This window comes from Catharus ustulatus, chromosome Z (assembly GCF_009819885.2).
Source record: "Catharus ustulatus isolate bCatUst1 chromosome Z, bCatUst1.pri.v2, whole genome shotgun sequence".
NCBI classification, from domain to species: domain Eukaryota; kingdom Metazoa; phylum Chordata; class Aves; order Passeriformes; family Turdidae; genus Catharus; species Catharus ustulatus.
In genome coordinates this window covers 16,716,802-16,732,468 of record NC_046262.2, presented here as the reverse complement: position 1 = coordinate 16,732,468, position 15,667 = coordinate 16,716,802, and the positions used below count along the sequence as shown (strand labels likewise).

The 15,667-nt window shown below is 36.7% G+C and overlaps 1 protein-coding gene across 1 annotated transcript in view; it reads right to left on the bottom strand.

The window, feature by feature from the left end:
- Positions 1-358: 358 nt before the first annotated feature.
- Positions 359-15,667, bottom strand: part of NDUFS4 (NADH:ubiquinone oxidoreductase subunit S4) — a 52,042-nt gene continuing 36,733 nt past the window's right edge. The window contains exons 3-5 of the mRNA XM_033085707.1: positions 9,062-9,234; positions 5,705-5,778; positions 359-567 (exon numbers count right to left, since the gene is read on the bottom strand). Of these exons, the coding sequence (XP_032941598.1) occupies positions 464-567; positions 5,705-5,778; positions 9,062-9,234 (351 nt within the window). The 3' untranslated portion in view covers positions 359-463. The remainder of the gene's footprint in view (positions 568-5,704; positions 5,779-9,061; positions 9,235-15,667) is intronic.

The window sequence follows — 15,667 nt, the reverse complement described above, 5'->3', positions numbered from 1 at the left end:
ACATCCCATTTATACAGAACAATCTTGAGTTATACCCATTCTTTGCTCTTCAACTGCCAATACTGTTTTGTACAGAAAGAAATAAAAAACCAGCTTTTACTGAAAGACTTTGTATATGCAAAGCTTACTGAACTTATTATACTTCATAAGTTTAAACAGCAGATATAAAATTACCATCAAAGATCAATCATAACTCCTAAAGTTGCAGGTGATTTCAAACATTCCTTTTGATAGATTCCTAGTATAGGACGCTTTTAGAAGTATGAACATGTCAAATCTCTTCTATTTTTAGGGAAGCTTGTAATAGGCTCAATTGGAGACGTGAAAACCATTTTAAATAGACATCACAAGACGCATCTGTAGTTTAAAGGGCAAATTTATTAGGAGATTAAGAGATGTATTATACATGGACTATAAATACAGCACAGCTGACTTTATTCACAGTCACATGGCCAATGCCAACCTATTTTGTAGACACTCTTGTTCTTTTGTTCCAAGAAAAATTTGCACCATAAGACTTGAATTTAGGTTTTGGCATCTTCTTCTCTTCAACATCGTAACTCCAGCCTAGAGGTTACGGGGGAATGGCAGGGTGAAACAAGAAACAACGAGAATTATATTCTCAACATTCAATATACAACAAATGCAACTTAAAAGGTTTTAACTTTGTTCTTCAATGTAGGCGCCTAATAATTTGTTCTTTTCTAGTTGGCAAAGGAAAATAACGAAATGCCATAAATGTGGTAAATGACCATTGTGTGATATTGCAAGACCTGACCATAATACAGTCCTCCAAAAAATCTGACGGTCATCGATGAAAAGCTCAATACAGAAGACTGACTGTCCTGTAAGTTCACGGCTCCACAATTCCACAGCACACAGAAGCCTTACTAAGGTTCTGTGTATGTTGGCACAGGAAATGAAGAGGGTAAGAAAAAACATGGCATAAATAACATATAAAAAATCAATCTCAACGATTGGGAGACAATGGAGGCCTTGGAAAGCTAATAAAAAAAGGAGGTCGTGAGGACCAAAAAAAACCCAAAAAGGAAAGAAAAAACTTCAACATTAGAAAGGAGTTCAATACTTAACACTTTTTATAAGAACATAAAAAATTAGGAGTAAAAAGAAAAAAGAATGAAGTGATCGAAGACAAGTAAATTATGTGATAGTTAAGCAAGAGAAATGCTTAAAAATGTCAGAAAAGAGGAGGTGGAGACATTAGTGTTTATGTAAATCAAAATGCAAATTGATTGCAGCCTCCAGGTGCCTGGAAAGTTGCCAGGGCAGCACTCAGTATTCCGAAGTTTGGTCTCTTTAGCTGCAATATTTCACTCAAAGTTGAGATACTTCAGTTGAAGCCAGAAGCAGTTAAATATGCAATTTTAAGTGATACTCGTAAGAAAGTACTTTTCTTCCTTAGCTTTAGAACTAAAAGTTGCAAGCCCCATAACGCTTAACATACATCTGAATTTTTATACTTAAGGTGCTCACAGTAAACACTCAATACACCTACACATCAAAATGTTCTGTAAGATACACAAGTTGTCATGTCACTGCCTCAGTTTTGCGTATTCACAAATGTCACACAAACATTTTCTTCATGTTTATTAGTCTCAACCAGTCTTAATTTCCAAGTTAACTATCCTCTGTAAGCAACAGTGAACAGAGATTTTAAAAACATATTCTTTCCATCTGTGAGAACACTGGCTTTTGCCTCCTGTTCTGATTAAAAATATAAGCTTGAGTAAACAGCCAGAACTAGATCCAGAGACAGACTTCAGTATTGCAACATTCAGCATTGTAACACCTAACATTGAGACACTTGGCTGCTGGAATGGAATCTACAGCCCCAAGGTATTGCTTCATCTTTTTATATACTAGATGGAGTGGGCCGAGTGCCTCTAAAAGAGATTTGCAACTGCCAGCACAATGACTTGCACCACCACAGATATCCAAAATGCTTAAGGTTAGTTACATCTAGCTAATAATTGCAAGAGGCCACCATACGCGATTAGGTTCCACACTTTGGAACACACTCCTTCAGACCAGTACTTTGAGGTGTTCACAACTGAGAGCAGAGGTCACTTCTGTAAAAATACCAGATGCTGAGGGAAGTTACTCTTGCCCAGAGCCCTGCCATACAAGCCAAGTAGAGAGAACGCAGATTTTGCCTTCTCTGGAAGAACATCCTCACCACCTGACTAAAGGTTACTACGCAGTAGAAAAACTCTCCATCCTTGTTACTTAAGTTGTATGTTTCTAAACAACTGCTTCAGTGATGTCAGACAGGACAAAAAATAGGTCAACAGTCAGAATTTTTAATTTCTTCCAGTTAAAAATGTTTCCTCCTTGCCTAGAACTCAGACTATCCTCAGCTGTAATATTTGGACAGCAACGTCTCCTGTTAGTGTATACAGAGCTGCTACTCTGATATTAGAAAACACATCAGATGGGGCAGGCAGAAAGACAGCTTATCTCCTGAAGCTCTTAAGGTGAGAAAAAACTCTTAAGTTAACCAATTGCAGCAAAATACCCAGCAATATCTAGAATTTTCAGAAATTACACTCCAAGTTCTTAAGGAATTTTGTCATGGAAAATTTGTGTGGTTCATACAGGAGGAACAGAGAGAGTTAAGTATTAGACTTAGATATGTCTCAATACTATCTTGGTTAAGAAGCTAACTTCCTAATTTCTAATGTCTTTTAAAAAGCAAAACTAAATAATGTGAAATTTGTATTTCTAGCTACACATGATATGGGAGCTATCACTACAGAAAACACTATGCACATATCATGCGCATAACTAGAAATGAAATCACAATTTAGGCAAGTCAGTATATACAGAAAAGTTTGGTGCATCTCATTTATGATAAGAGTGAAACTAAATGAATATTCAACTACTAATATTAATACCAAGTCATAGACTTAGTTTCAATGATTTCATGCACAATGGAGTAACTTTTAGCCCAGTGAGGGCATAAGCTTTCCACACTGAACAAATGCATTTTACTTGAATATGTATTTTGAAAACACAAGAGATGACATAAGGAGGTCATTTCATTAATTTTTTTCTCCTGTATACTGAATTGTTCAAGAAATAACATGAACAATACAGAAGCATAAATGTAACTATACCAAAGTCTCCCAAATTCCATTTGTTCATACAATAGTAAAATACACTAATAAAATTGCACAGATTATCCAGTGTGATCCTATTAATTTCCTAGATAACATAACTTATTTTTCAATAACATTAGCATTACTAAGCCAGAAAAATTAACATTCAAAGAGGAACAGAAAAATTAGATTCTAACCTTTACTATTAAAAAGTGCAAATTAATTGCACATCAAAAATTAAATAAATTGCATATTAATTTCCAAGGTCTCCATTGTCTCCCAGCCTTTGAGATTGATTTTTGTATGTTATTTTATGCCATTTAATGTGCAATACATCTAAACCATGTTTCTTATATGTATAAGTTAATGGACTTACCATGTTTGTGGTGCACAACATCAAACATCTAACAATTTTGCATAATTTGGTCTGACCAAGGAGCTTTACTATGTACCCCTGACTAAATACAGTTGAAAGCTGCAGATCATAGGAAAGACTTCTGAAGAACCTTAACCTTACGTTTCACGTGCATTATTCCTGGTTTTATCTCAATGTACAGTAAATTCACTAATACAAGCCGCACTGAGTATAAGCCGCATCTCTGGGTGTTGGCAAACATTTCGGTTTTTGTCCATAAATAAGCTGCACCCGAATATAAGCCGCTCTGTCGTTCGCAGCGAGGACCCGCGTGCAATTAGTAACAGAACCGCGGGAGGGCGGGGTTTACTGGCTGAGCTAAGGCTGTGCAGGCTCGGCCCGCTAGGGGCCGCTGACGGGGCCAGGTGCTCCAGCCCGGTGCTGCCGCTCGGGGCCGGCCGCCACTGCCACTGGGCTCGGTCACCCCGGGTCGGCGCTGCCCCGCGGTGGCAGGCAGGGACGGAGCTTCCCCCGCTCCTACGGCAGCGGCGGCAGGCGGGGATGGAGCTTTCCCGCGCCCGTGGCGCCGGCGGCGGGCAGGGACGGAGCTTTCCCGCGCCCGTGGTGCCGGCGGCGGGTGCGGACAAAGCACCCCGCCTCCTCCCCGAGCCGCGGCAATGGCTGCGTGGGGCTCCCGCTGGCTCCCGGAGCCGCGGCAATGGCGGCACCCCCCACCCTGTCCTCCCCGAACCGCGGCAATGGCGGAGCGCCCCCCCACCCGTCCTCCCCTGGGCTGCGGCAGAGGAGGGAAGCAGAGAGCTCTCCCGCCTCTCTCCCCACCCCCCATGCTGCCTGCAGGGAGCCAGGGCAACACAGTAACACTGTAACAATCGCGGAATGCTGGCTTTTACTGGCAGGTGCTTGGCTCGGCGCCCTGGCTGGCACGTCTGGGGTTGTAAATGTCAGAAAATTATTCACATATTAGCCGCCCCCGACTATTAGCCGCACTTCCGGGTTTCCACCAAAATTTTTGTCAAATTGCTGCGGCTTGTATTAGTGAAATTACTGTAATTAATCTTCTTCACATCCATAAGGACTAAGCATCAGGCTTAACTTTTCAAGGAAAATGGAGTTGATTAAAAAAACAAAAAAGAGAGAGCAGCAAAAAAATTCATGCTAACAATATAAAGGACCACTAAATATTCAAAAGGCTGAGATTATGGGTACTGTTTGTGCTACCATCATTCTGTCAGGAAATACAAGCCTAAGTTTACAGACACATTCCCTCCAATATAACACTGGCTTAAAATTGTTAAGTGACAATACCAACTTTTCTATTGTCTTCTTCACAAGTAAGAATAATCATCAAACATATGTGTTTAGACTCCAATGCTGGGCAGAGTTAGGTATAATATCCTAAGTCTACAGGTTCCTCATGGGGAGCAGCGAGGGGATGTGCTGATCTCCTCTCTGGTGACCAGTGACAGGACACAAAGAACGGAATGAAACTGCGTCTGGGGAAGTCCAGACTCAAACAATAGGAAAAGCTTATTCACTGAGAAAGCGTGGTCATGGAAACAGGGAAATGACCAGGACACAAAGCCTCTCAGACTTCAGTGAGTATCTAGGTGATGCTTTTAGTGACACAGTCTGCTTTTAGGTAGTCCAGTGAGGAGCAGTGAGTTGGACTTGGTGATCCTCTTGGGTTTCTTTTACAATAAATCTATGTTGCAACATAGCAAAAAATGAAGTCCAATATGCTTACTTGGTAGTCATATAATTTTAGTTCTTCTGATTATCAAACATTTAAAAGAACTTAGAGTTTCCCTTAATAAGAACTGAGATGATATGTTAAGCATTCAGGCAAAGATCACGTTGCCATGCATCTGGAACACCCAGCCTGGGATACACCTGAATTATTAACTTTCCACCAAGAACTGAGCAAGGTCTCATTCAGCTGTCATTTAAAACATTTTAATATTAATATCATATTTTAATAATATTAATGGATGAAACACCTTTCTATATAGTGGAAAGTCTAGATTCAATGCCTTCAGTACCCCTGGAAGTATCTCCCATTCCCATTTTTCTCCTCCTCATGTAGAACGCTAGTGGTCTACCAATTCTGCAGAACAGAGGGAAAACATTTATCCTGAACTTATTCTGTTGTTAATACACTGAGATACTATAGAAGGATGAATCCCTCATAGCCCACACATGCAATACGTACCATTTTTTTCAGCAAAAGCAATGGCATCTTCTTTAGTAGAGAAAGTAAGAACCATGTTGGATAAAGGATCAGCTCTGTAAGTAATCAGATAACAGTTTTTAGGCATATTGAAAGTAGAAAAAAATTATATCAGCATCTCAAATGTTAAATCAAAGGCTGCATTACACAGTTCACAAACATGTTTAACCACTTGGTAAAGTCTTGCTCTGCAAGACTCTTTAAATCTGTAAAATCGCTCTCTTTTTGTAAGATCAGGAGGCTTAACGTAATTCTGAACATTTCAATGAGACCAGGAGTCTGTAGAGCAGCTAGAGGAAGCATAATCTGAGATAGAAAAGAGTAGAATACTGAAGTGAGCAGAGAAAGAATTAACCAGAAACTGAAAAGTATAAAAGAAAAATATTGAGAGTTCTGCTTTGGCTGAGGTCACATGACCTGCACAATTTATTCCTACACAGCAAGCAGATCACAGGCTACACCTGAAAATGAAGCTTCAAAATGCAAACCACCGGTTAACTAATTAATAGTGGTTATTTTAGATGACCAGCTATTCCTTAACTGCATGAATGAAATACCATAAAGGTTTTTGAAACAAATTTAATTCTCAGTTAAAACACGAAATTGCCTTATTTGTTGCTATAAAAGCTCAATTTAAGAACAATGATAAAGGACGGGAAAAAAAAGAGTTCTCACTCTTAAAGAAGTGAGATACTGGTTGTAGCAACACAAAGATAGATAAAACCTCCCTGAGACAACACTGCCTATGAGCCTGGGAGACAACTGGAATGACAAGACCAAATTGCAAAAACTATTGAAGGAGCTGCCTCTCAACTGTTCTCTCTTTGAAGCTAGAAGGATAAATGAAAAGACTGAAGATACACTGAACTCTCTACAATAAAGGGCAAAGCCTGTGACTGGAGAAGGGGGAGGGGAAAAGGGGGAATCTCGCTTCCAGCAAAGACAACAGTGTAATTTTATCTGATGTACACATGGAAAAATGGAATTCACTATATATCCAATACATTCCCCAATAAAAAATCAGAAACAAACAAAAATCACACAACAAACAATCAGGATAAAGATAGAAATTACACTTTTGCAAGCCACTGTGATAGGCTCTCTCAAAGACATTTAATAATTTCTCTTATAACAACAGTTAAGTGAATTAGGAGCTAAAAGTTAATTGATGACATGACCAGGAGAATAAAGTGGCCCCAGTGTACTGCAATATTGTGACAACTTTTATTTATCATTACTCTCTCAGTAATTAGGGTTAGAAAAATCTTTTCAACATTGCTAAAAAGGAACAAAGACGCTTTAGGTCTGAAATGTAGTGAGGGACCAGTGCCTGTTCAGACCTGTAAATATGGCAAAAAGCCTCCCAGGACAGAGACAGTTGGGAAATGAGAATTGTGCAGAAATTATTAGTTCTGTTTTATGTGGAATCATCCTTCATTCAATCTAAATACATTTCTGATTTATTTCCATAAATGAGCTACCCATGTAAGGAAACTGGATTTCATGATGTCCAACATGATGTCCTGATAGTGCCAGCAGTACCAGCGCTGCAGAATTTCCTATGCCATCCCCAACTGTTCTATCAGTCACTGAAAATGAGGATTCCATGTTTTGTTCTCTTATGAGATCTCATACAATGAAAATTTTGCACTTCCCACTGTTCTTTGTTTACAGCTTTATATTAAAAGGTGTACTCAAGAACCATCTTTAGGCTTTCTTCTAACAAAACCTCCCAAATAAAAATAAATTACATGGGTCCATTTTACTTAGATCTATAACTGGATAGTTTTCACTGAAAAAAAGCCCAAAGAGCCAAGAAACAACAAGTGCAAAAAAACTCTAGCCCCAAATAAGACTGTAAAATGACAGAAATATAGGAAAGACCTACAGGTAAGTAAGTATATTGAGTTCAGATAAAAGAGGGTTTTAATAAGTAGACTCTAAAAAGCTCTAACCCACAAATCCCATTACATTATTCAAAAGTAAATGGAAAACTGTGTAAGGAATTTTCTTTGTAGAAATTAGATCTCAAGAAAAGAAACTCTTCTTAGGCATTTTTGGGCATTGAAAGGTAACACCAGAGTGTACCCTAATAGTTTTTACAAGAATGCCTTAAAAATGAATGGATACACACTAATTTACAACACCTTTAACCCAGTACCTTTTAACAGAGTACCTTTTTTTATCCTACCTGGAGCTTGCTTACCCATGAGATATTCCTTTCCCTACCCAAAAATAAAAACATATGTAGAATCTTCTCAAATTTTTATGAGAAATCAATACAACAGGAAGTCTTGATTTCAGAGTTACTTTGAACTACATTTCAGACTTACCTTGAATTAAATTTCTGGATTCATTTATGTCACATATATAAAAAAATAATTTCTGTGACTGGATTTAGAATGTTAATCCATCTCAAAAAATACATCCTGAAATTATTTAATGTTTGATATTTAAAAGGGGTTTTTTCATAGAATTTTGTTTTCTTTGATGATAAATGCTAGTATGATTATAGCAAGATATTTTCAGTACACATTGTATTCTTTCTGAAGATTGAGAATGAATCTCTAGTGGTTGATTTTGGTGTATGTCTAATAATTAAAGATTCTGAATATGCCTCAAAGGAGACAGTTCCAAATCAAAATTACAATATTTTCAGAGGAATTGCCGGCATAGTTCTCAGAGTTTACAGGAATTCTAACCACAGCGTGAAATGTAGGTACTGTATTCATATAAGGGAAAAAAAAAAGAATTAAAAATTAGATGCATATAAGTTGTAATTACATCTCCAAATTACAGTATATTTAGCTAAGAGCAGTACCATTCTGAATTGTTTGTGTTTTTAAGAGGTTTTAATGCTAATATTGACAATATTTTAACAAATAAAGTAATATTTTAAACAACTGGGCTTGTTGTTGGTTTTTTTAGTTATGACTTGCCATTTTAGATCCTCAGGATAAAAAAAGCCGGAAGTACTGTTGTTTTTGTTTGAAAGATGCAACTGAGACCTGAGAATGATTTACTACTTATGTAACTAATGACCTTCTGGCCCTGATGCTGCTACACAGTAACATCACCACATTGTAATCATTGAAAAGTCTAGTTGTTAACATCTTTTTCAAACTCTTCCAGATGATGTCGTGAGCTCTAAGAATCTGCTTTTAAACTTGACAGATCATAAATCATACAATAAACAAACCCAACCACTTACTGTAGAGACTGCTATAATGCAAATATTTATTTTATAACATTTAAAGGTAGAAAGGCTATTTAAAATTTAGATTACTAGTGAGAGCCAAATATAGAAGAAAAGTATTTTCAAATTCAGTAAGTACTCACGTAGATGCCCAGCCCATCAAAGGGTTCTCCCAGCGCTCCCTGTTATCAAATTCCATCTTCCATTTCTTTGTATTGTTAGCTCCTGACTGCATTGCATTACGTGCTGGAACAAAAATGTGAACTTTTCTGGTTTTGATGTGCTCATCTGGAACACCAGTTAGAGTAGTGATATCCTAAAAAAAACCCATAATACGACTTGTTAAAAAAGGGTTTGTAAGAGACTTATACAAAATACTGGTTATGCTTTTTACATAATTTCATGCTTTATTTTTAAAGCTACAAAATCTGAAAAAAATTTATAGAAATACATTATGATTTCAGCTGAACACAACTGAAGGTTATACACATTAGGATGCTATTATTCTGCTTCCCCTGGCTGAGTTAGGTTTTGCTTGGATCAGTTACCTGAGCTTGCTTATCTCCCATCTACAAAACAGCTAGAGCCAGAGGAGGGATGGGACATTTCCCCCCATCTTTCTTCTGTCCACAGCTGCTAAGTCAGGACTGCTTCACTTTCTTGCACCAACTAAAGCAAATGTGGAAAACTGCAAACACTTTCTTCCTTCAGGACAATATCAGAGTGCAGACTGAAACACTGACAAATTCCAAAATTTTACATTACCATTAGGAGCCTGAACCTCACATGAACAGGACTCTTTACCAAAATACTTGCCAGCCAAGTATGTGCTGCATGTAAGTGCCTTCCGTTGGGCTTAACTGTATATTGTTAAGAGACACCATCACCTGTGCTGGCTCAAGAAGCTATCCTTAGCATGAAGGAAGAGGCAGAAGGGAATACATTTTGCACAATATGCTACTGATTCTTTGGGACTGCAAAGAAGGTACAAGAATTCAGCTCTTATCTCTCTAGCCATTAGTTATTAAATAAAGTTGACCCTCTCTTCCTGTTTCAAGTTATGACTCAGCATTTGACAGTTCTGTGGATGTTTGAGATCAAGAAAAGGGCATTTGATGCTTTCAAGTTGATGCTTACAATTCCTCATTGTATTTGTGAAGGACAAAATTATTTAGGAGATTCGAACCTTCAAAGAAAAAAAAGATTTGTAACATTGTATATAACCAACAGTAGGATGCCCTCCTCTACTAGGGAGGAATGAGCCTTCCAAATAAGCCTAACAAAGATAAATCCTTCAAACCAGCCTAAGAACATTAACTGACTTTAACAAAGCAAAAGATAGGGAAAAACCTCACAAGAATTGCTGTGAAAAATTATCCTCAGTAGCATCTGATATAATTAAAGTGAACATTCTTGCTAAAAACTAAACAGTAATTATGCAAAATTAACCTGTCAGTTCACCCTAGTAAAGACGGAAATCAAACATCAAATCCATCTCTAAGGAGGTTAAACTACTCCTGCTCCTTACATACTTAAAAGGCCAGTGGGAGCTCCTCAGTCTCCCTTCCTGCCCTTCCCTTCCCTTCTCTGCCCTTCCCTCCCCCTTCCCTGCCTCCCCTCCCTTCCCTTCTCTCTCCCCTGAACAAGTAATAAACCGGTAAAAGTTCAGAAAACCACAGTAAAACTTTGGGCATATTGAACTCATCCTGACAGTATTGCCATGACTTGAATGAAAAGAGAAGTTTTAAATAGAACACTGTCATTTTACATAAAATGTGCCTACTAACTTTATGGGATTTTGCTTTGTGACAAACTTGAAACTTCCTGATGCAGTCACTAGACCATCCTTTGAAATGCAGCAGTTCTCATTTTCAATTTTACTTCAGAAAATTTGGGAGATCAGTCCCTTAAAACTGTAAAAGGGAGGAAGTTTAAAGCATTTGACTTGCATTTGCAAAGAGGACAGCAGGGGCAACAAACAAGCATCCACACTAGCTTTCCAGCTTCTGACATTTCTACCCAAACTACCACAATACACAGTTGATTACCTTAACAATTTCATTAGGACCAGACCAAGTCATGCTTATTTTTAATATGAGTCTAGCAGTGATATGAAAGAGAAGCAGTACCAGCTACTGGAATGTTGCAACACCTATGCAAAAATACCTTCCGACAGATTGGCATTTCTCACTGCTGAAATTTAAACTGCAGTTTAGGAGGTAAAATGCTTAATATTTTTCTGATTTGAATTGGCAAAGTGTTTTGTTTAACAAAAAGGTGCTTTTACCTGCAGTAAAGTTTGGTGGGGATTCAATGTTTCAATTTGCTTATTTATACAAATAGGCTGAAATATAGCCTTTATTTCTGTATTTAACAAACATGAGAAAATATAGTAATATTTGCAAAAAATTTATTTTTCTGCTCTTAAACAATGGTACATGCAAAAATGCTGGGGTTGTTATCATCAAATACTTTCAGATACTTCAAAATAACTCAAAATTATTTTATTTCTTTTACTATTATTATGCCCAGAGCTCATAAATTCACTATGAATGATATGCTTCAGATTTAGAAGATTTGAATTCTTCCAGAATAAACTGGAACTACTAATATAAAGATATTTTGTTAAATAACATTATGGACACATGCTATTTTCTCTTTTGAAGACTTAACACGAGAAAATCATAAATATATTACACAGTACATACAGAACACAATCTAAAAGGAGGATTAAAATCAGCAAATGCTATATTTATGAGACAACCATAGTAAAGAAATGCCTAGACTTGTTTATCCGGATGAAAGTAAAACCAAAACCCCAGACAAACCCTTCAAGCTATGTTTTTTGAGTACTCAGGTGGCTCTAAATCAAGATTATTTCACTAATAATATAGGTTTAATCCCATAAAAATATTTTAAAACTGAAAATTAAAAATCAAAATCTTCCTCTTTTCCAAAACTGAAATATCTACATGGTGTTGCTAGCTCTCCAAACTTACACTCATTATGGCTAGAGTTTTCATGCCTTCTGGGAATCAAGCAATTATTTATTGATATCTTCTCCATTTTAAAAGCTGGCAATTGAATAGACAGTTGTTAGGACAATGCGTTTCTGGTTGCTGAAACTCAAGTTGTCCTGACATAAAATCACTGATTTTGCTTGCTGTAGACATGTAAGATACTGTAGCATAGCTGAGCTGTTGCCAAAGATATGGAATAAAAAGGCTTGGCATCTATCACTTACTTGACACCTAAAGAGCACAGAAGCTCTAAGATTCCTATTCCCTGTAGGCGCACTCTTAGTCTAGACAAACTGATTTCTCACACTTTTAAAATGCATTACAACACTCTATTGTGATCATTTCATCCACACAGCTCCAGCTAGTGACAGAAGAACCTGTCCTTTAAGCGACATTTCAATGGGCTAAAGCTCCCGCTCCAAGATGCCATTAAAACAATATAATACTTGAAAAGAACTATGCTGCATTGGGTTGAACTCTTTACTGGGTCTTCAGTGCTTTGTTCTGAGTTTAAGTTCTCATTGAAACTACCTGTGAACCAACTTTCCAAAACAAAAGTATTTTTGACAGCTGGTTTCACATTACTATCTTTTTTTTAAAGTGTTCCTTAATGAATTTTGCTGTATTGGTATATTAAAATACTAGTGAGGAGTTCAGAATCTTAAAGATATTAAATTACAATATAACAGACTTGAGATTTGAACTGTATAGATTTACTAAAAACTAATGACATTTTTAAAACAGGCACCTAAAATGTCAGAATGCTTCTAAAAAGGTGGAATCTCACATTCTGTTTTCCTTAATATATACATATTACTTGAATAGAAAACTCTGATTTTATTTTTTTTGTAAGTTGAGAAAATTTTAATACTAATTTTGATGCATTTTGTCCGTCCTTGGAATAAGCTCAAAGGAATAAATCACTTTTTTTTAAACAGCAGAAATCACATAAAATTTCTTACAAACACAGTAGTTTTTCTTTATTACAACTTACATTGTTTAAGAATGTTTGTCATGGTGGAAAGTCTGCTAAAGCTGTTCTGGGAAGGGTAGTAACAAAAAAAACGTGCTATGCAGCAATAAGAAAAACTGATTCACAGAGGCAGTGTCAATGAAAACACTATTCAACATGAAGATAACTTTTAAAGGAAACAAGAATTTCCTTTTTTTAAGTATTCCTCTAATAGCAGAAATTCCAAAGGGGACAAGAAATGGAACTCTAATTAAAGGAGAGGCACGAAATGATTCAAAGTACCTCTGAAAACAAATGGTTTTGAATAGATGGGTCAGGTGTGCATAAAGGTGTCATGTTTCTTCTATGGCATTTCCTTCACCATGAAGACAGAAACTGTACATAACCACTATTAACTACCTACAGTTTAGCACTCCTATTTTTTTTTTTTTAATAAAGGAAACAGGGAACAAGCAATGGGAAGTTGATGTCAAAACACAGAAAAACCTCCCAGCAAGCTTCCAGCAACCACCCAGGATTTAGAGTCTTGCTAGCCGTTCTCTTTTCAATACCAGAATTTCACACATTTCAATGACCATTATGACTTCAAAGAATCAAATTTTCATCATTGTCCGTCATCTGCCGGTTGATTTGTATAAAGGAGTTCTTCTGCATGCATTCCAGACAAAGAGCTCCTTACTTTCGTGGCTATATATCAAGTTTAAAAGTTCTATTTGTGACAGTTGTGTCTGTGGTAAATTAGGGTAACACTGAAGGAGTGCAGCTGCTCCACAGGAACCTCCTTTTTGGCATCATTTCACTTAAATAAAAACTGAATAATTAGCTTCTGCCTTTATGAAACCACAAAAATGCCACTGGCCTTAGCAATTACTTCCGGTTGCCCCACCTACTTAACCTCAATAGTTTTACACTTGTTAGAATGGAGAGAAAGTAGAAGTTTTATGTACTTTATAGGAGTTTACAACAGCTTGCTCTCTTCCCCACCTCCAACATGTTTTACCAGACTAACTACGTAAAGTTTCGCTATAAATTCATGCTGCAATTCACTTTATTTAGAAGTTGTTATATCAAAGCACAGAACGTCTTGCATAATACCTACAAAGTAGCTGCAGTGAAAAAAGTTTTTTATTTAATGTGCTCAGCTGCTTAACTGTAAGTCAGGATCAGAACATTTATGTTTCTACATTTCAATGCAGTATTTTTGAAGGAACCACATGAGAACAGAATCTGCTATGTAAACTGCAAATGGAAAAATGGAGCAGAATGAACTAAACATGGTCAGACAACATTTATCTAACAGCTACAGACAAAACAAGGGGAAAAAGCATATTTGCCCTTAGGAAACTTTGTATCACACAGGATACAGTTTTCTTTCAGGCTTCACAATCATTTTGCATTATCACAGTAAATAGTGAACAACATGGTATTACTCAAAACATATTCTCCCGTGTAGCCATCCTGCAGAATGATTAATAAAAAAGCTGAGAAAAGTACCTAAAGAACTGTTTTTTTAAAAAGAAAATCAAACATTGTAAACAGGAAATAGAGTTTGACAATAACAAAGATTTCATGAAAGTTTCATTTAAAGAAAATATTTTTTCACAATCAGTTAAGTAAAAAACTAAAGAGAAGCAGAAAATGGAGAAAAGTAGGTCTAACAGAAACCATCACATTACTCGAATCAAGTCCACTATAATACTTTCTAGACTGCTGACTGCCATTATGAAAGGATGTGTCAGCATCCAAAACAAGCACTGGTAGCCTCAGCACTTTTATTCATCAGTTTGTATTTCACAGGTGAGGCAATATTATAGCAAACATGATGTCTGAGCATTCACTGCAGTTGCAAGAACTCCTTGAGAACTTCCTGTTGTTCTGCTCTAAAGGCTCACTACACTTTCCCAATATTTTACATGCTTAGTATTATTCTATACTTGCTTGTATGAGATACTACACATAAAATGGCGTAACACACTCCACACACTATTAAATCAACATCTCTTTGAATCTTTGATTTGAGAAAAAAAAAACTAGGAAAGAGCAAACAGGAATAACAACTGGAACATGACTTCACAGCAGTAAGTAGAAAACATCCTTCTCACCAGTCCTTCTTTCACGTCATTAAAACACTTCACTAGAAGTCTGCAGTACATCCCCAAATTTTTTAGTTACATCTCCTTCAAAAGTCACAGAAAATTGGCATTTATAAGAGCGATTACTGGCAAGTTATGGGAAAAGCTGCTGAGTTGTGCTTTTGTTAGTTTAAACTACAACACTGAAAAGAAAAACAAAAATATATGATTTTGTACTTCTCAGTACCCTGACAAGACTCAAAACAGAGAGGCTTTTTTTCTTGACACACTTGTAAAAAATATCAGCCATTTAGCCTGCATTCTGATGGACAAGTAAACAACATTTTAAAAACTTAAAAATGAAAACAGTTGAAACACATTAAGGCCCACTTTCAGCACCGACAGATTATTTCTTGTTCAGTATCATTTTTCTGCCAAGAAATAATCACAAGAAACAAAAATGTATTATTTATTAATACTGGTTGTTTTTCCTGTAGCAGTATGTCTTAGCTGTGTAGATGTTGTCTAGGTAAATAAAAAGATGTTAAAAAGAAAGGAAATAAAATAGCTGGGTTTACACTTGGGTTTCTTCATATATCTATATTAAGAAAATCATTATTAATTAGAGGAAAGCTGGGGCAGTCAGGGGCAAAGAGTGTATTTTATAAAAACAGATTGATGTTG